At 49.3% G+C, this 20,583-nt stretch overlaps 2 protein-coding genes across 3 annotated transcripts in view; both read right to left on the reverse strand.

The window, feature by feature from the left end:
• Positions 1 to 5,604: 5,604 nt before the first annotated feature.
• On the reverse strand, positions 5,605 to 7,844 carry DIRAS3 (DIRAS family GTPase 3). Of its 2 annotated transcripts, none has more exons than XM_017805284.1 (2): positions 6,961 to 7,844; positions 5,605 to 6,721 (listed from the first exon to the last, which is right to left on the reverse strand). In XM_017805284.1, the coding sequence occupies exon 2, from the start codon at positions 6,634 to 6,636 to the stop codon at positions 6,040 to 6,042; it is 597 nt and encodes a 198-aa protein (XP_017660773.1). In that variant the 5' UTR covers positions 6,637 to 6,721; positions 6,961 to 7,844; the 3' UTR covers positions 5,605 to 6,039. The 2 variants fall into 2 exon arrangements, with proteins under 2 accessions (XP_017660773.1, XP_017660772.1); XM_017805283.1 differs by having other exon boundaries at positions 5,827 to 6,721; positions 7,195 to 7,844.
• A 4,757-nt stretch (positions 7,845 to 12,601) lies between these two features.
• The window catches only part of WLS (wntless Wnt ligand secretion mediator), a 28,108-nt gene continuing 20,126 nt past the window's right edge, over positions 12,602 to 20,583 (reverse strand). The window contains exons 6-12 of the mRNA XM_017805702.1: positions 20,074 to 20,242; positions 19,799 to 19,896; positions 19,235 to 19,298; positions 18,804 to 18,947; positions 17,429 to 17,512; positions 15,870 to 16,023; positions 12,602 to 14,790 (exon numbers count right to left, since the gene is read on the reverse strand). Of these exons, the coding sequence (XP_017661191.1) occupies positions 14,681 to 14,790; positions 15,870 to 16,023; positions 17,429 to 17,512; positions 18,804 to 18,947; positions 19,235 to 19,298; positions 19,799 to 19,896; positions 20,074 to 20,242 (823 nt within the window). The 3' untranslated portion in view covers positions 12,602 to 14,680. The remainder of the gene's footprint in view (positions 14,791 to 15,869; positions 16,024 to 17,428; positions 17,513 to 18,803; positions 18,948 to 19,234; positions 19,299 to 19,798; positions 19,897 to 20,073; positions 20,243 to 20,583) is intronic.

Consider the following 20,583-nt stretch of genomic DNA (forward strand, 5'->3'; position numbering starts at 1 on the left):
AGATGAGATCTTGGTCTCGGTCCAGGGACTTTATGTGATGGATGGATATTTCCCTCCAAGGAGGGATTTTCACTGCCTGTGTGTGAGCTGCTAATCCCTCGCCAGCCAGGCGCCCACAGGCAGCCTGAGGCAGATAATGGATACAGGGCTTGGAAGAAGACACGTAGGAATAAAGGAAAACCATAACATAGGAGAGAAGAGTCTTTGTATCTCCATCCTTAGACATTTTTAGCCTGAAAGGCACAAATGCATCACTGAGATATAAAAGGAAAGCTCCTGCTGCTCCCTGGACCAGAGGCTCCAGCGTGGTGCTCTGACTGATTCCCACCCTGTTCAGACATGGCAGGGTGGGAGCAGGGATTCTCCGGGAGCCCAGTCAGGAGAGGAACAGCCCAGCACAGGCCTCCCTGCTCAGGGACCAACTTTGTCTGTTCTCCCCTGGGAGAAGAGGGTTTTGATTTCTGCTGCCCAGCTCTCCCCATCGTGGTGTCCAGGACGTGATGGTGCCCCAGGGCTACGTCCCACCGCTGCTTGTCCCGAACACGTCCTACCCCCATCTCCCACCCAAAGGGGCTGCAGGAGGTACCTGTGGGCACCTCTATCCAAGGGTAGGAAAACTGTGTCCCTTAAGCTGGAGGAGAAATCACAGGCTCAGCTGGTGAGATGCAGGGGTCTCATCACGGGTGCGATAATAGCATATAATAATAATAAATACATTAAACAGTTTAAATTTCAGTCATTAATAATGGATCCAATAACTTCTGGTAGGAGACTTTTCCCAACTTGGTATACGCGTGCACACACACACACACACACACACACACACACTTTTCTCTGTATTTACTCACAGCAGCAATGAGGCTACTTCTACCTGCAGCTGTTCTTGGAGGTCCCAAGTGCTTAACTCTCACTGGAGCCAAATAGGAGTTGGGCTCCAACAGACATAAAATCATAGAGTCTTGGAATGGTTTGGATTGGGAGGGACCTTAAAGCTCATCTCATTCCAACCTCCTGCTATGGACAGGGACACCTTCCACTATCCCAGGTTGCTCCAAGCCCCATCCAACCTGGCCTTGGACACTTCCAGGGATGGGACAGCCACAGCTTCTCTGGGCAACCTGTGCCAGTGTTTTATCATCCTTAGTAAAGGCCTCACACAGAACAAAACCAAGTGAGCCATGGCAGGGCTGGCACTGGGGCCTTCCCCTCCTTCCTCCACTCGTCTACATCTCATCATTTTTCCCAAAGGGGAAAGAAAGGAAACAATTAGGACTGGCAGGTCTAACCTGGCACGGAGCAGCATGATTAACAAGGAGGCTGCTACATGCCGTTCATTTTGAGCCTCTTTAGAATTTTCATTAGCTCTTAGAAGCTTTTGATGTCCCTAATTTAGGCCACAGAACACTGCACAGGATGACAGGCAATGATTAAGATGAGCTTTTACTCTTCCAGAGCATGCTGGGCACCTCAAGGCTGTGGACCCTGCATATAAAGCAATATTGCTTATTATTCTGAGCTGTTTGTTCTATTAATCGTGTGCCTGCTTTGCTCTGGGAAGAGGAATTGGAATATAGCAATATTCTGTCTTCTTGTTTTTAAAATAGATGTGTGGGTGGACACTCTAGCTACTGCTCACATTTTTCTCTTGCAAGAAAAGCTGTTTGTGATTCTCCTCCCCGGTGCTTTCTCTTGACACTGATTTTCTTGGTTGGACTCAGGAAGGAAGATGCCTCAAGCCAGTCAACAAGTGCTGCATGGAAATAACAGGTATTAATTGAGAAATATTTGAACTTCAGGATTGCAGAGAGGAAGTCTTGGAACAGCTTTAAAATTAAAGGTGTTATTATTCCTTCAGAAAAAATCAGGCCTGCAGTGCTATTATTTTTGTCCATTAGAATACTTCTGATTTGACAACTTCTAATCTAAATATTCATATGATCATACAATAGCTGATAGTAGATAAACACATACAAAATGTGTTTATCCCAAAAAAATGTTATGGAGGCATTAACAGCAACTCAACAAGTTGTGCCAGCATCTTCCATAACCTTGTCTCTCCACATCTGACCTCATGAAGAGCCTTTCAGAAAACCAGCAAGGTCTGGGGTTGAACAAAACTTGATTGAATGACGGGGAATGAGGGGGGAAAAAATGGAGAAAAACAACTTGAGAATTAGTGAGTTCCTGTCCTGCTCACCAGGCATGAGCAGTGTCAGGGCATGTCTGCAAGCTGAAGGGTTTACAGGATGCATAAATAGCTCCATAAAAAAGATGTTATCACCAGCTCCTGGAAAAGCACAGTGCTGGAAAATGGTAAGACCAACACCTGTAGTGCAAGGCCAGACCAGCTCCATCAGAGAGCAGAACCGCTTCTTCACTGCTGACAGATGATTTCATGTCGATGTCTTTCATCAAATCTACTTAAAAAAACAAACCAAAAATCTGTTCACTTTTTTAAACTGCACTTATTCAAATAAGGTGGGGGCATTTCCTTCCAACATATACTCCTCACACTACAAAGCCCAGCATCCCAGCAGCATCCACTCCAATAAAATAAATTTCCCTTCTTGTAAGAACAAGAGATTACACACACACAGACACACACACAACCCCAGATTGGTTCAGTTTATATCGAAACACAATTACATATTTATTGACATGCTTTTAATTTACAATCAAATTGAGCTGGCACACCCAAGACATGGTTTATTTATAGAGCATGAAGGGCAGCCACAGCAGGTGTTACTTGTTCCCCATCTGGTCTAGGTTCCTAAACTGGGATGCTCCCAGGAGCACCCCAGCACCTCCACCCTGGCCTCTCCATGGCCACATGTCCTATGGAACCTCCTCCCATGGCCACCAAAGGCAGCTTTGAACAATGGAATCATTCAGGCTAGAAAAGCCCTCCAACATCAAGTCCAACCATTCCCAGCACTGCCAAGGCCACCACTGACCCATGTCCCCAAGTGCCACATCCACGTGGCTTTTAAATCCCCCCAGGGATGGGACTCCAACACTGTCCTGGGTAGGTGTGCCACGGCTGGACAACCCTTTCCATGAAGGAATTTTCCCCAATATAAAAACTAAACCTCCCCTAGCGCAACTTGAGGCTGTTTCCTCTCGCCCTGTCCCTTGTTCCCTGGGAGCAGTGTCCGACCACCCCTGGCTCCACCCTCCTATCAGGGAGTTGCAGAGAGCCAGAAGGTCCCCCCTGAGCCTCCTTTTCTCCAGGCTGAGCCCTCCCAGCTCCCTCAGAGTTCCTCCCAGGTGCAGGTGGGACTGAACCTATTTTGTTCCCATGAGTTGTCCCTCTGCTCTGACAGATCCCAGCCCTCGGAGATCTCCACACCCCGCACAGGGAATACCACAGCGATAATGACACATTCCAGAACATCCTGGCTCGGTGAGTAATTGCAGATCCTTAGCACAGGCATCTCCATGAAGGCAGTGGGAGTTGTAGAGACATTATTAGGTCTCCTGACATTTTAAAAAGGCTTAGACAGAAAATGTCTTCGAGGGGTTTCGAAGGCTGCAATGGAACTGAAATCATTTTTGTAATAATAACAAAACGACTCACAGGGAGCTTTGCATAACTTTGCCAGAACCACAGGTCCTGCACTGGGAGCTTGTGGGGTGCCTTCTCCAATAGGGAAAATCAGAAGCAGAGCCTTTGTGCCGATGTTGGCAAGTAAGCACAACCTTCAACCTTCTGCCAGCTCCAAACCCTTCTGCAGAACTTCCGTGGTTTTCTGAAATCACAATGAATAAGATTTTCTGCTGACACAAATGGTGTGAGGGCTCCAGCTGGAACTGGGACAAACTGCCTGGGCACACACAGAGCCAACTGACCCTATGTGTGTGTAGAGACAGCCTGAGGAGACTGGGAAAGCAGCTCAGGAACAGACACAGGAGATGAGAGCACCAGGCACCACCACCAATTTTAAGAGTTGTTCAAATATGTGAGATACTCACATGGATACAAACTTCATGGCTTTGTGCATTAGTCTGCAACAGGAACAAATGAGAGCTGGGAGAAAAGGCCCTTCTCCATCACCTTACACTGAAACCCAGCAGTGATTAAGAGAATCACAGAATCCCTGAATGGTTTGAGTTGGGAGGGACATTAAAGCCCATCCAGTTCCATCCCCTGCCATGGGCAGGAACACCTTCCACTAGACCAGGTTGCTTCAAGCCCTCTCCAACCTGGCCTTGGACACTTCCAGGGATGGGGTAGCCACAGCTCCTCTGGACAATCTGTGCCAGGGCCTCATCACCGTCACAGCCAAGAATTTCTTCCCAATATCCCATCTAACCCTGCCCTCTGGCAGTGGGAAGTCATTCCCCCTTGTCCTGGCACTCTGTGCCCTTGCAAAAAGTCTCTCCCCATCTTTCTTGCAGCCTCCCCTTGGCTCAAACTAGACATGAAGACTTTCAAACTAAGGGCCTGAAACCCCTGGGTGCACTCTTCAGCACCTTCTGTTCCATACTGTGTTCATCTTCAACAATAAAATCACTTTACTAGAAAAGTGCTATAAAAAGATGCAATTCCTCTCTTCTCAGTCTCCTGCATCAAGACCCTTTTTGCTGTGTAAAAATGAAATTTACAGACCAACGCTGAGGTCTTACAGTCTTCTCAGGCTACTACACACCCAAAGTAGGGCTAATATTCACCCAAAGTAGGAGACAAAATTATGGAATGGTTTAGGCTGGAGAAGCCCTCTCAGACCACTGAGTGCAAGCTTTCCCCCAGCACTGCCAAGGCCACCACTGATCCCTGTTTCCAAGTGCCACATCCATGTGGCTTTTAAATCCCTCCAGGGATGGGGACTCCAGCCCTGGGCAGCTGTACCCAGGATGGACAGCCCTCTCCAGGAAGGAGTAAGATCCACGGCAGAGCCTGATAGCGAATACTCGCATTTATTTTCTTGAACTCTCAACCATGCACTGCAGATGACTTACCAAGGTCAGCTCTTTTTAACAACAGCCAAAAAACCCAGACTGGGGGAGTGAGATAAGAGACGGACTAAGCCCATGCCTCCAATCCTTTCATATGTGGAAAATGTCTGGTAAAAGCTCCCATCAGAGAGGAGTTTCCTTGAAACATGCACCTTCCAGGTTTCTTCCCCAGGCAGTGTTACCCGAACTGACTTGTCTCAAGTCTCACCTAAACCCGGGTAACTTGGATGGAATAAAGAGGGGAAAACAAATATCTAAGAATTCCAGGAAGACTAGAAAAGGAGCCTCGGACTGAAAACAAGTGATGGTTATCTTGGCAATTCCCTATCCTTGCCCAACCATCAGTCAAGTATTTACAACCACAGTTACCTTCATCAGGGAGGCAGCTCTTGCTTAAGGACACCAAGAATCACCCCTGGATTTGGAGCCAGAGCACGTGGAACGTCCTGCCTCAGAGAACAGGGTAAGTCAGAGAACAGTGGGAAAAAAAGGCAAACAGCCTGATTATAACCTGGTAAAGCTGTAACTCCCAGAACTGCAGGAGTCTCAGGAACTGCACAGCACATGGGAAATCCTAATTTCTACCATGGAAAAACTGCAGCTTTGGTCTGTCAGTCAAAAATTTAAGCAGTCAGAGCCACATAAATGTTCATTTTTAGTGCAGATGCCTCACTTTGCTAGAGATTTTCTCTGGTCAACAGATTACTGAAAACAGTTTTTGAAGTCTACATATTAAAGATGATTTCCTTCAAGCTAAGAGGCTGGAGATATTTAAAAACTGGCGTGTACTCACAGGAATAGAGATGTTTGCTCTGACAGACATTCTTCTCCTCTGTAAAACTTCTTGCATTAAAAACTTCTAGTCAGAGGTAATTGTTAACATGGAACATTTATTGGTTTAAAAAAATAAACATGCAGAAGGCATCCTCTTTAAAACCAACATGTAAAATAATCCAGTGGGGGTTTTAGAGAAAAGCAACAGCTCTGTAAGGCATGGATCCCTCCAAATCATCCGGCAGAAATGTGTTTTCCATGGGAATCCACGCTCCGACTACACTGTGCAGCGAGTAGAGCCAAAGGCAGTCACATAACAGAGCACTTGCCTTGCAGTTTATCTTTCTTCTTCTGCTGCTTGGATTTCTTTCCGTCCACCTGGAGACTGATAGTTCTCCTCTGCTCCAGATTCAGGAGCTCCTGGAACAGCTCCTGCACGTTGTAGTTCATTTTGGCCGATGTCTCCATGAAAGCACACTTCCACTTGCTGGCCAGAGCTTGCCCCTCGCTGGCCTCCAGCTCCCTCTGCGTGTCATCACTTTTGTTCCCCACCAACATTATGGGGATTTTTTGGATGTCCCCTTTAATCTGACATATCTGGTCAAAGATGGGATGAAGATCTTCCATGGATTGCCTGTTGGTGACGGAGTACACCAAGATGAAGGCATGCCCCTTGGATATAGAGAGGCGCTGCATAGCAGGGAACTGGTGGCTGCCCGTGGTGTCCGTGATCTGAAGCGTGCAGATGCTCTTGTCACAGTTGATCACCTGCCGGTACGTGTCCTCGATGGTGGGGATATAGGTTTCCCGGAAAGTCCCCCTTACAAAACGCAGGACCAAGGAGCTTTTGCCAACCCCGGCTGCTCCGAACACCACCACCCTGTAATCGTTGCTCTGCTCGGGCATCTTGGCTGCGCGGCGATGCGAGTGAAGGTCTGCACTGAAAATACCCGAGTTCCTCCAAGTTTACACAGCCCTACGCAGAGGTGGGCTGTGGAGAGCGAGAGGGAGGGGGGAAAGGGGGGAGAGGGAGGGGAAAAGGGAGAGGGAGGGGGAAAGGGGGAAGAGAGAAAGAAAAATGAATCCTTCATACCATCCCGGTAATGTTACGGTACGTTACTGAGATAAGCAATTATAAATCACTCCCCTCCCATCCTTTTTCCTTGAAATAAGCCACTATCTCTCCGTCTCCCCCAGCCATATATCGCATGAAAGCGAAAAGGAATTCACCTGTAGCCATCAGCTCCACTGAGCAGCGAAACGGGACTGGAATCGCCTGCCAGCCCCGGGAAAGCGGTATTCCAGCCCCGGGAAGGTGTATTCCAGCCCCGGGAAGGTGTGTTCCAACCTCAGGGAAGCGGCGCCCCCCGCCCGGAGCTCCGCCGCCGCGGAAGGGAGGGGAGGCTCCGTGCCTCCATATATCCAGCCTTCCCCTCAAAACCCCCATGAAAATAAATAAATTACCAGCACGACCACTTGAGTTACAGCCGCTGGAGCCGAGTTCTGCTGCTCCATCCCTCTCACTCCACGCACAAAGGCGCGTCTCCTCAGCCCCCCTCGCCGCAGACGCCCAAGCACTGACAGGCTCTGCCGGCTTTAAGTCACCCTGAGCATCTCCCGGCTTAAGTCTGATTGTGTTTTAAAACACTTAATACAGCTCTGCTTTCCGCCCCCGCTGTCATTAAGCGGGGCAGGGATGCCCTGACGGGGCTCCTCAGCCCTCCCCGGGGAAATCACCGAGCCCTGAGGCCATGGCCATCAAGGTCCACTCCATGTCCGCGTGAGTCCCTTCCAACTCGGAATACTCTGTGATTCCATGACTTTGTCTCCCTCACACTGACGGATAAAACAGAGTCGTTGTGTATCACAATCACGAGTCGCGTGTCTCCCGGTTTATTAGCAATTTCCTCAAACGCCGCCTCTCCGCACGCTCTCTCTGCGGGCAGAGTGCAGCACGCACAGCCCGGTGCTTGACAGGAGAAGGCGGCCGTGGGCTGAGAGCCACCCCCGGCTCCTCTTCGCCCCGTTCCGCCACAGCCGCCGCCATGGGCTCGGCTCTCCCTCACAACCCTTTTCTGCCCGCAGGGCCCCGCCATGGGCTCGGCTCTCCCTCACGGCCCGTTCCCGCCCAGGCGCCGCCCGCCCTCACGCCCCAAAATGGCCGCCGGCGCCGGTGGAGGGCGCTCAAAAATTAACGCATTTCATGAATTGTTCATGGTTGGGGTAATATGTGGCTTTCTTACAGCCTGGTCATATTGCAAAACGTGCAGTGTGTAAAATTTTCTTCAGAATTGATGTTCTCTGTTGTTTAATCTTTGCATACTTTCAAGCCTAATCAACAAGAAGGGAGATTTAATCCATGAACCAGCAACGAACGAGCTCTAAGTGATGTTCAGGTGTTAGAAAAACAAATTACTTGTGGGTATAATTCCTTTGTTAAGGTTTAGGGCTCCACATGTTCCAGTGATCTCAGACCTTGGGTCGAGGTTAACAAAGCTTAGGAAGAAGGATTTCCACTGATAGCGGATGCAAAGAATGCAAAATTTACAGGCCACAGCGACATTTGGCAGAACTCCCAAGATAAGGAAGAAACTAATAAAGCCAACTCAGCAACTGTGCTGAAATCAGCTCTGATGGGGTAAAAGGTGATTCTGGCAGGGGGAAATCGTGACCAGTGACCCAAGAAACCCACTGACCTAAAATGTATAAGTAGTAAAAAGTTTTGATAGTTGGGGTGCTGGATTTGTGAAATTACACTGGGCACTCAACTCTGAAATAAATCACCAGTGTCTCTTCTCTCATTATTGGCTTGTTGCACACCGGGCAACAAAACCAGTTTTTGCAGACATTATCATTCCTATTTGTGTTTCTGTCTCTGAGTTAAGGAATTTCTCTAGTCAAAGCACTTGTGAAGGAAACACTTCTCAGTCCTTCCCCAAGCTCATTCTTCCCAAACGATTTGTGGTTTTCCAGGTTATCATGTCTTAATTTCTCCAATCCTTGCTGCATCACTGACTCTGTGGTGTTCTCCTACCTTTTTTAAATCCACTTCTATCAGCCTTGTAATGTTTCCCTCCTATCCTAGACCAACAAAAAGTGTCTCTTTAGACCTACTTCATACTGCTGTGGATTTTTTTGTCTAATCATTATGTCATATCTTTACTGTTCCTGTCTCTCCAGGCAGAATGACTTGTTTGTGGCAAGGCTCATAACCTGCAAGTCATTCCCTTTGCCCGAATCCTATAATTAATGTGGATTTTCAGAGCTGATTTACAAACCATCATTTCTGATGTTTATGAGGTATTTATAAACTATCATTTTTGGTGTTTATGGGGTATTTATTAGCCACAATGAAATCCTAACTAGGAATGACTAGCTAATTCACTCTGTTTACTCAAAGGCAGTTACCTATTTTCAGATATTTTCTAAGATTTCCAATACTTGTCTCTAAGAGGTATTTAAATAATATCTCTTTCTAAGAGAGAATTGTTGCATAAGTAAGGTGACATGAGAAGCCAAGAGGCTTCTGTGTTCGGGGAAGGATTCATGACCCTCCTCCAGTCAGAAAGCAGGAAAGAAGCTGTGAGTCAACAGAGGTAAAAGAATGACTCTGGCTTCCTTAAAGAAGGGATGGAGAGCCGTGTCCTAGACAGTATCTCTGTCTTGGGAGGGACACAGCCATGAGATGCTGGCTCAGTGTCCCACTGTTGGTCAGGATTTGCTTGGGATGGAGCTGACAACAGCCAGAAAAATTCCAAAAGGAAATGTTAAATGGAAATCAGCTGTCTGGGAGAGCCCCTCAAGGAAGCAGAGCACAGAGGGAGTGGGGATTGAGGCCTGCTCCTGCTGCTGCTCTGGAAAATTGTCTGGGAAATTCCCGGAGCTGTGAGGTGCTGGACAGCACTGGGGACCTACAGGAGGGATGGGTGACAATAACAAGATCTCTTTTCTGTGGGGACTTTGCCAGGGATTGTTTCTGTTCTGTCAGGACTCCCGTGGGACTTGCAGGGATTGTGTAATTTCCCTGAGGAAATGAGGCACAGCACAGCACTAACAGCCCCCAAAGGCTCCCAGGGTTCGGAAGGGTGGTATCCAAGTGACTGGAGGTACAGCAGGGAGACTCAGGGATGGGCACCCATCCTGCTCTGTCTTCATTGGGCTCCACTTCCACTGCTTTTCCTCTGGAGGATTTCTTTTCCGTGTGGGAGACGGAGCTGGATCTTCACAGCCATTCCATCCATCTCCTTAATATTGCTTTGAATGTCACAAGTTCTTGTGGAAAGGTACGAGGCAGCAGGTGAAGACAGAAAAAGGATTTTCCTCTGGAATTACATAAATTATTATTAAACCAGAGGCTGTATGTCAGTGGTGCATATTGCTTACCGGACAGGATGTTTCTTCTCAGCAATGCCGAGACTTGGGAGTGCAGTCCAGCCTGTACAATATTCATTGGGAAATGTACCAGAGTGGCTTAGCTATTGCTAAGCCATCACATCCATCTCATGAATGAGGGCTGTACTTGGAAGAGTGCCCTTCCTCTGGAAACTCTGGAGGGCTTTAAGCACAACAAAATGAGGACAGAAAAATAGGAGAAAACACAAATTCCACCTATTATAATGGATATAAACTTCCCTTGGCGTGAAATAATGAAACAGCTAAAGGATGGGACAATATTTAAACCATTTCATCAAGGAATTCATTGCATGGAGCCACCACACATCAGTTCAGCTGAGCCAGAAACAAACACCCAACCTGCAGCCTGCCATGGGGAGCAGGGCTCTGATATCCCAGTGCTTGGCATGGCAGCGAGGAGGGACCAGCATGGACAGCCAGAGTCAGCTGAGCCGCTGCCCCTGCCACACTTACACTTCAGAGATGGAGAGGCACAAGGTGCCAATAATCATAACCATGAGGAGAGCTCATATTTTATTTAAACCTCTACACCTAAAGCCTGAAGCTCGGATTGATTTCCTGTAATAGAGGGAGAAACTCCCAAGAGCCACCGGCTCTTGTGCAATGCGGTGTCAGGTGCTAAGTGGGAAGCAGACCCGTGACATGTCTGTGTGCCCACCACAGAGCAAAACGTTCCAAAAATAAACCTGTCGCTGCTTAGTGCTTGTTTTACCCCCCCAAAAAGTGCACTGACTATGCCATCGTTGAGGGCAGGAGTGAGTCATTACAACAGGAACCGGAGCTCATCTCCTGCCCTTCTGTCCCCAGCAATCTTTTATTTCCATCGTACCAAAATCCAGAAAATAGCCTTGGGGTATTGTAGCCTTAGGCTACAGAATGTGGGGTGGGAAAGGGAACATGTTTCAGTGTCCCACAATGTTCTGATTGTCTGCGGGCTGCTGAGAGCAGCTTTGAAGAGGACAACAAGGAAACGCCAGCACCTCCCTCTCCTCATCCAGTGCCAACAGCACCATCAGACCTGGGCACCATCTCGGATCCCTGCTGGGATCTCACCCAGTCACAAGTTGTCTCCTATTTTTAAGCTGGGACACACAGGCTGGCTCCATCCAGCAGGCACACGGTGAGACACAGCCACAGAACCTTCACTCACATCACCCTTCCCTGAGCATTTCCTGAGCTCCCTCCCTTTCAGGGGGATGGGCATCGGGGTCCAAGCCCAGTTCTCCCAGTGCCTCCCAGTCTCAGATTTCTAAGGAAACACAGAATCATGGAAACTCCCGCATTGGAAGAGACCCACAAGGACCACTGAGTTCAGTTCCTGCCCCTGCAGAAAACAATCCAATAAGGAAAACAAATTGTTCCAACCAAAGACCCTTTTCTGACCTCAGAAATTGTGGTCCCCAGCTCACCCAGAAAAGTCTTCCACAACCCATTTTCCCTTTGCTCAACAGCCACCCCAGCCAGACTTTAAAGCTACTCTCAGGTGGCTTTTCCCACTCCTGCCAGTTCTCAGTGTGTCCCTGCACAGCAGCACAGACACACAAAGCTCCCAGACCCCGAGCAGCACCTCTCTGGCAATGGGAGTTTCTACACATCAGCCAATTTCCCACATTTTAGAGATGAGGGATCGATGGTTTGTGTTCAGTCCAGCGGGAGCAGGTTCTGGTGGCAGCAGGTGGCAGCAGAGCTCTGCCAGGGCAGGACGCGCCTGGGCAGCGACACCCGGGAGAAGAGTGTGTGGGAGGGGACGGCGGTTCTACAGTCGTTGGGAATTCATTAATTTGCATTGTTGCCGTTCATTAGGTCCCACAGTGCTGCACTGCCTCCGGTCTGTCTGGGAGCAGCCCGAGTTCCTCGCCGTGCAGGGTAGCTGGAGCTGCAGAGGGAACAGAGCCACAGGCTCTGCCCAAAAGCTCAGCTCCCAGATTCCCTCTCAGGTCCGATTTATCCGGGCAGCCCTTCCTGCAAGGGGACTTCAGGCTCTTGATACTGAACTTAATCTGTTTTCATCAAATTTTCCACTACTCCTTAAGCGCAAGTCACAGAATCATGAAATTGTTTAGGTTGGAAAAGCCCCCTGAGTCCATCGAGTCCAATCATTCCTCAGCACTGCCAAGGCCACCACTAACCCATGTCCCCAGGTGTCACATCCACATGGCTTTTAAATCCCTCCAGGGATGGGAAATCAGCCACTGTCCTGAGTAGCCTGTGGGCTGGACAACCCTTACCTGAAGAATTTTTCCTTAATATCCAACCTGAACCTCCCCTGGTGCAACTTGAAGCCGTTTCCTCTTGTCCTGTCCCTTGTTCCCTGGGAGCAGAGCCTGACACCCACCTGGCTCCCTGCTCCTGTCAGGGAGTTGGAGAGAGCAAGAAGGGGGAAAGGGTTCACACTGACAGAGGGCAGGGTGAGATTATAGAGAAATTCCAACAACAAATTCCCGTGGCCAACAACAAATCCACAATATTGTATATTTTATTTAAATTAACAAAACTACAGGTTTTCCAGGTTGCTTAAAGCATTCTGTAAAAACTGAACTCAACCTAAACAAAAAAAGGATATATTTTAATAAGACCCACGGACTATTTCCAAGACGTATGAGTAGGGCTTAGGGATGAAAAATAAAAAACCCACACACGCACACACACACGTCCACACGCCCCGTAAACAAACTGTTAGTATTGGACACAGAATTTGGTTTGAAAGCTGTGGGTCCCAGTTCATGAAGAGCCTTTACAAAACAGAATCCTAGAGACTAAGCTGGAAAAGAAACCACGGACACACCTATGGAAACAACATAAATATCACGTAAGGACCCAAGGGAAAAGGGATGTTAAAGTTGCAAAGTCGAGCGCTCAGCCGGGAACGTGCTGGAGTTACGTTGATGTGCATTGATTTAATTCACTTTGCAATGGAATAAATACTCCAAGCAGGAACACCTACTCAGCTGTGACCCTGCTGGGGTGCTCCAGGGGCCGGGGAGCTCAGTATCTCGGAGAGGGTGAACACAACAAACAGAATTACTTCCTTTTAAGAAAAGCCTGTAATAGCTCCAATCAATACAAAGGAAGCAGCCCTTTGGCAAAGGGGGTCTGCTCAGTGTGTCACATTGTAACCAGAGGTACAGCTGGGGGTGCCCGGCAACCTAAAGGATGCAAGATGATCTTTTGATTCACCCTCTCTTTTTACCAAGTGTTGAGCTTTAATAAACGGATAGGAATAAATTTTGGGTGGGAATCATGATGGTACCTGGGCTGACAGCCTGGCAGCAGCTTTGGGAGCTTCTCTTCCTCATCTCTGACCCTTCAGCCACATACAGCAGCAGCAGACCCTGATCTAGGGACAAAACTGGGAAGGTGGATTACATGTTACTAGCAGTTAACACTGCTTATTTACTACTACTACATTTACTATTGCCAGCTCATGAGGCTCTCTGGATGCTCCAGGCCCTGGGAGGTGTGTCCTGAGCAGCACAGACCCTTCTGGCCACAGTTCTTCCCCTCCACCATTCACTGCTCTTAACTGGTCCCAGCACAGTCCAATTCAAGCCTCCACCTCGATCAGTTCCCACTTCCCTTGCAGTGCCAGCAGCCTCCCAGCGTGGGGCTGAGCAAGCTCAGTGCCTGTGTTTGCTCTGGAAAAGCGAATATTGAAGATCCACATTAGTGCGTGACCAGCTGATTCTTTCAAGTCTGATAATCCCTGGAGGAATCCAGCTCTGCCAAGTGTGCTCCAGCCCAGCAGTGCATGGAGGAGCAGGACTGCCCAGCTCACAGGGATGTCCCACAACAAAAGGGAAAGATGGAGGAAGCTACAAAAGCCCAGGAGGTGGCTGTGGGATCAGCACCCCTGGAAACTGTGTCAGGAGTGCTCTGTTCTCCTGCAACTCAACTCAGCATCAAGGCTGGACATTCCCTGTATTCAACAAACAGCTGTAAACCCTACTGAGAATGCACGTTGCTGCTCCTACAAAAACCTTATAACAGCCTACTCCTCTCCCAGCTGTGCTTCATTCAAGGACAGAGGGTGGCTGCAGGGCTGCACTAAAGACTCAAACTTGGGTTGATACAGTTACAAATGGTGGAATTAAATGTTTTTACAACGAGGATTTAGTCCCTCTCCCCACCAGCACCTTGTATAAGTTGCACACAGGAGAAAACTTGGACTACTGAGTATGTGCTGCCAGCTGAGCTCCCTGCAGCACCTTTTTATGCACCAGCACACACGGCCAAATAAAACCAGCCCCACGGCAGCTCTGCCCCGTCCCGACGTCCAAACGCACGACTTTGCAACCCTAATGCCTTTCCAGCAGGGTTTTACGTGCCCGAGTGGAACACAATATACACATCCCTCCCCCCAGGAATAACTACACCATAGTAAAGAGTTACAAATGTTCTGCTCGGTGTCACTGCTCTGAGAACACACCAGGGACGGGGCGCTCAAGGAGCGAATTTGGCCGCAGAGGTCTCCTGCCAGAGGGACTTGTGTGTCCTCTGCTCCCACCCCAGGCCAGGGCCCCACTGAGGCACCTCTGTGTCACTCCTGAGCCTCCTTCCGAGCCAGCTTGTAAACCTCCGTGGGCCCGTCCACGTGGGTGATGGTGGTGGTGAGCTGGAGCTCCTCCCCGCTGTTCACCCCCAGGTCACCTGAGAAACAAAGTTGTTCTGTTAGGGGGTCTCACAGGAAAATACTGGACAATTAGAAAGTGAAAGGTCCGGTTTATTCTCTCCAGGCTTTCAGGAGCTGCCTGAGCTACAGACCAGGCAACAATCCTATAAATGCTTTTATTTACAGTTATTTAAATAGAAAGAAAAGAGAGACATTGAGAAGCTGGAGTGTGTTCAGGGGAGGAAATGGAGCTGGAGAAGAATCTGTAGCACCAGGAGTGGCTGAGGGAGCTGGGGTGGCTCAGCCTGGAGAGAAGGAGGCTCAGGCGGGACCTTCTGGCTCTCTGCAATTCCCTGACAGAAGGGTGGAGCCAGGTGGGGGTCGGGCTCTGCTCCCAGGGAACAAGGGACAGGACAAGGGGAAATGGCCTCAAGGTGTGGCAGGGGAGGTTTAAATTGGATATTGGAAAAATTTCTTCACGAAAAGGGTTGTCCAGCCCTGGCACACCTGCCCAGGGCAGGGGTGTAGTCCCCATCCCTGGAGGGATTTAAAAGCTGTGTGGATGTGGCACTTGGGGACATGGGTCAGTGGTGGCCTTGGCAGTGCTGGGGAATGGTTGGACTTGACGGTCTTAAAGGTCTTTTCCAACATAAACAATTCCATGATTCTGTATCAGCAAACAATGATTTCTGTACTACTGAGGACTACTGATAACAGAATCCAACAGTGCTGCCATTCCCCACTTGCCCAGACTTCAAAGAATCCCAAAATGGTTTGAGTTGGAAGGGACTTAAAATATCACCCAGTTCTAACCCCCTGCCATGGGCTGGAATGCCATGCACTAGATCAGGGATTCTATTTTCTCCATTCCTCATCCCTCCCTTTGAGCTGCAGTTACATCTGGGCAATGCTAAAACGTACAAAAACCACCTAGAAGGTTCGTGCCAGCCTTGGCTACATACTCAAACCTGTCCAACCGAGCCTGCCTCGAAAACCAAACCATAATTTCCATAACATTTCAAGCTGCTGAATATGCAGCTGAGCCAAAAACAAATGTGCAGAAGGCATCCCCCACTTTCTATCTCTTTCCCCCCTTAGGTCACTCAGAGGCACTCACCATTGGACTGGTCCTCGCCGTAGTTCTTGTGGGACGGCGCGTACAGGAACATGAGGGCAAACACGTAGAGGTTCCACATCCCGTAGATGCCCGTGAAGAAGGCGCTGTTCACCTGTATTGTTATGTCCCCCCACTTCCAGTGGCCTTCTGTCACCTGCCCAGGAGAAAGAGCAAATTCTGTACTTTGAGTAAATCAGTGAGAACAGCATCAATTCAACAAGATGGAGTAAATGGAGTGGAACAGGTTCAGTGAAGCAGAAGCCAGGCTGGGATTCTCCTCTTCAGCCTCAATCTGCAGGGAAAAAATGATCCTGACAAAATGATTCCATCAGGATTTCTTTGATGTCTCATTTAATGTGACCAAACTGCTCTGTTCTGGATACACCCGCTGCAACCATATGCTCAGCACACAAAGGGCAATATGTGAGGACAAGCAGTGACATCCACAAACATCCGACTGCTAAAAATAGTACTTTTATAGCAGGAAAACCAGCGTGGATAATATGAGAGCTGATGTGCTGAGCACGGCCTCCTGCAGCTGTCTGAGGAGGGGGGGCTGACAGCACCAGCCTGAGACACACTGAAGTTTGTCAGCATCCAGGAAAATACCATCAATGTTAATGTTACTAGAAGATACACAGACTGCTCATACTGAAATGCTGCTTTCTGTTAAAGAAAGACATAACAGGGAAGAAAAAAGCTAAACTAGCTTAAAAAGAGAGCCATGGAGATGCTCCAAGGGCTGCTCTGCTCTGGAGCCAGGCTGGGAGAGCTGGGGGTGTTCAGCCTGGAGAAGAGAAGGCTCCAGGGAGACCTTAGCGCCTAAAGGGGCTCCAAGAGAGTTGGAGAGGGACTTTGGACAAGGGTCTGAAGTGCCAGGACAAGGGGGAATGGCTTCCCACTGCCAGAGGGCAGTGTTAGATGGGATATTGGGAAGAAATCCTTCCCTGGGAGAGTGGTGAGGCCCTGGCACAGGTTGCCCAGAGAAGCTGTGGCTGCCCCATCCTGGGAAGTGTCCAAGGCCAGGTTGGAGAGGGCTTGGAGCAACCTGGGCTAGTGGAAGGTATCCCTGCTCATAGCAGGTGGAATTGGATGGGTCCCTCCCAACCCAAACCAGTCTGAGATTCTATGATTTCAGCAGCAACAGAAGCTCATTAGTACAGAGACAGTGTTGGAGCTCAGGATAAACAGGTACAGCTACTGCTGGGAACAGTCAGCCCAGGGAAGGCTGGATTCTGTCATGTCTCTGTGGGCACACAAAGCCACCAGAGTGTTTCAGTGTGAACAGAACGTTTTCCCCTTGCTGAGTTCTCAGAAATGACTAACCCGTGTTGGCCCATGTTCTGCCCAGCACAGCCCCAATGCTTTGGGAGCCAACAGCCTTTGTGCGGCTCCAGCCTGAGACATTTCATGGCAGAGCTTCAAACAAATGAAAACAACTTCTTAAAAAGCAACTTGCTGTCAAATGTGCTTGTAACAAGCTTGTCTTGTCTGACCAGAGCTGGCGTCAGGAGTGGCTCAGGAAGTGGCTTCCCAGGAAGCCCAGTCCTATGGCTCACCTGGCTCACAATGAAGAAGATGACAGTCATGGCTGCACAGGCCAGGGTGATGAGCATCAGAAACTTGAACCTAAAAATCAGCCCCTGTTTAGAGAGAAATGTCACTGGTCACATTAACAGAATCCACAAAACCCTTTTTTGGTTTTAGGATAGACAAGACATGAGTATAAAAAATGAAAGAGAAAAAAAGGGTCCAACCCACGAAACCCCAAAGCAAAACAACCTCCACCCACTCCTGTGCCGTGCTCAGCACAGCCCATATCCTCCGCTCCCCACACGTCTGCGCTGCTCCGGATGCTCCGCGCGGGCTGGGATGTCTGGACAGCGCTGCCTTTCCATGACATTTGCTCTGGTGACTGATTGACCAGGAGTTAATTGACGTGGGAGAGGCGGCGGGTCGGTGTGAGCTGGGTCCCAGCCTGACAGCTCATGGGTCTTGTAAAACAAACATGGGGGGAGTCGGTGTCTCAGCACGGGCTCTGGTCCTACCACACTCATCCTCACCCTCAGCCTGGATGGGAGGAAGCTGCAGCAATTCCAATGCCTGGCAAACCCACGCTGGCTCCACAGAACAGAGATCCCGAGACAACCTCAGGCTCAGGATCTATCCCACTCCTCACCGTCCCTGCTTTCACTAGTTTTACATTTTTATTTACAAATGCTTTTGGTTTTGTGTGAGTGTGTTGGGGTTTTTAACCTGTTTTTGGAATTTAGGTGGAAATGTCAGTGTCTGTGTAATGACTGTGCCACATCACAACAACAGATGACTATTAATTTAACTCTTCCACACTAGATCCATGCTCACCAGATGTTTGGATGTCAAGCGTGGCAGCAGCAGCTCTGCACCACGAGCTGAAGGCCTGTGCCTCCTGCTAGAGGGAAAAGCACTCAATATCTGCTTCAAATTCTCTCAAGTCTGATTTTCTAATTTTTTCTGTGCATTCCCAGTGAGTGATCATGACTTGTGTAAATCAGAAGTGACCATGATTTAACAGAACAACTTTGAGGATAAATATTTACACCCCTGTGGAAACAGCCTAAGCACTGAGAGTGAGTTCCTTGAGTTTGACAGCTGGTAGAGGCAGGTAGGACAGGAACACGTACAAAATCATGGGCTAAAAACAGGGATAATGAGCTGAATGTGTTGTGTTTTGATCCCTGTTTCCCTCTAGCAACTTGTTTAGGAAATGACAACACCAAAATTCTGAATTTACACCATGGAAAACCAGGTGGTCTTGGCAACACTTCCCACTAAACACAAAAGTTATTCTTAAAGGTGGGGAAATGGAGGTGTGGGGAGATTATGGGTAGAGGAGTCTCAGCACAGACTCGAGGGCCAAAAATAAAGAATCCATGCTCCAAGGAGGGCAGTTACCTCATAGTGAAGGCGCCGAGCCTTGCTCATGGCAGGGAGGCTTGACTGCTTCCCACTGATGTTTCTGAACACTTGGAAGACCATGAAACACAGGAAGAGAAAATAGAGGCACAGGCAGATCCCTGCAACTATAATAAAGGCCATCTGGGCAGAGAGAGTTAAGGGAAAATTGTACAAACTAAAAAGAAATACCAGAAAACATTATTCAGGTGATTCACATATTCTGTTCCCCAGTGACTTCCCCTCACACAGCACCAGTTCCCTGAGGTGTCCAGCTCCAAACCTGCCAGGACTGCTCCTTCCTAAGGACACTGGCATCTGCAGCGCCTGAGCCGCCCCTGGCCTTCCAAAATCAGGGTGGAAGTTTCCCCACACTAGGAGGGGAACATCTCCCTCTCCTACTGACCCAGTCTGAGGCAGGGGAAGGATACAGCCAGCTCCGTGCCCACCTCGGTGGTCCAGATGCTGTAGAAGGGATTCTTGAGTTGCACCCCCCTGCAGAGGACAGAAAACACCAACTGTCAGAGGCCAACAAGCTCAGAGGGCCCCATATCCACTCTGCAGCCTGGGAATCACAGAATCATAGAATATCCTGAGCTGGAACGGACCCACAAGGATCACGAGTCCAACTCATGGCACTGCACAGACACCCCAACAGTCCCACCCTGTGCGTTGTTCAAATGTTCCTGCAGCTCTGGCAGCCTTGGGGCCATGACCACTGCCCTGGGGAGTCTGTTCAGTGCCTGACCACCTTCTGGGGGTAGAACCTTTCCCTAAGGTTTCACATGGGAATGGCCAGCTGCACTGCTTTGCCCTGTGTGTGAGGCAGAGGTGAGGTGGGAGGTGTTTCCCTGCTGTGACATTCCAGCACACTTCAGAGCATCCACAGGAGCCTCTCCAGGCTCCAGGAGATGGGGCTGTGCATCCAGCCACGGGCTGAAACTGCTGGTCCCTGCTGGGGGAGGTGACCAGGAGCCTGGGATTGCTGCACCCACCTCTCGCACATGTCAAAGATGAAGAGGCAGAAGGAGCCCACAGCTATGGGTCCAACTTGCTTCCAGTATCCCGAGAGCCGATTCCGCTCGCTCTGGTCCTAGTCAGGTCAAGAGGTTTGGAGGAGGAGAAAAAGGGAAAGCAATTTAGCCTGAAGTGCCCTCACCTGGTGCAAGTCCCCACAACATCATTTCCAACTCTCAACAAGTACAAGGGAGCTGCCAGGTATTGCTAGGATCAGAGCTGGAAACCCCCTTCCCATCGGTGTGATACCCACCATCATGTGCTCCCCACAGAAGATGATCCAAAACGAGAGCAGCATGGCATAGAAAATTCCTTGCCGAATGTCTCCGAAGAGCAGCATCCAAGTCCAGTCAAAACCGATGGAAAACCACTCTACAGGGATGTTAATGAACGTCATGGAAATTCCCAGAGCAAAGATGACCCTGGAGAAGCAGATACACCATCTCTTTCCAGTGTTCAAGGGAAGAACAGAGCCCCAAAATCCAAAGCTGTGCTCAGAATGCAACAGAAGGAGATCTAGCTCTTCGGGAAGTGTCACCTCCTGCCACCAAACCCTCTAGGACTGACTGACTCCAAGTAGTTCCTCATTCTCCATGGGTTCAACAGGAAAGAAAAGAGAAACTATGGAGCTCTCCTGCTCCCAGTGTGCCTGGGCGGAGGGAGGGGGTGGAGAAGAGACAATTCCTGTCTCCCCAACCATGGGCTCTGCCTGGGAGCAACAACCACCTCAGGGAGTCCCCTTGCTTGAGGGTCACCTGGGCCC

Source organism: Lepidothrix coronata, unplaced genomic scaffold (genome assembly GCF_001604755.1).
Source record: "Lepidothrix coronata isolate B3197 unplaced genomic scaffold, Lepidothrix_coronata-1.0 Scaffold12, whole genome shotgun sequence".
In the NCBI taxonomy this organism is placed as follows: Eukaryota; Metazoa; Chordata; class Aves; order Passeriformes; family Pipridae; genus Lepidothrix; species Lepidothrix coronata.

Excerpts from the sequence above, each read along its gene's own strand:
- DIRAS3 (XM_017805284.1), bottom strand. The coding sequence starts at position 6,636 with ATGCCCGAGCAGAGCAACGATTACAGGGTGGTGGTGTTCGGAGCAGCC.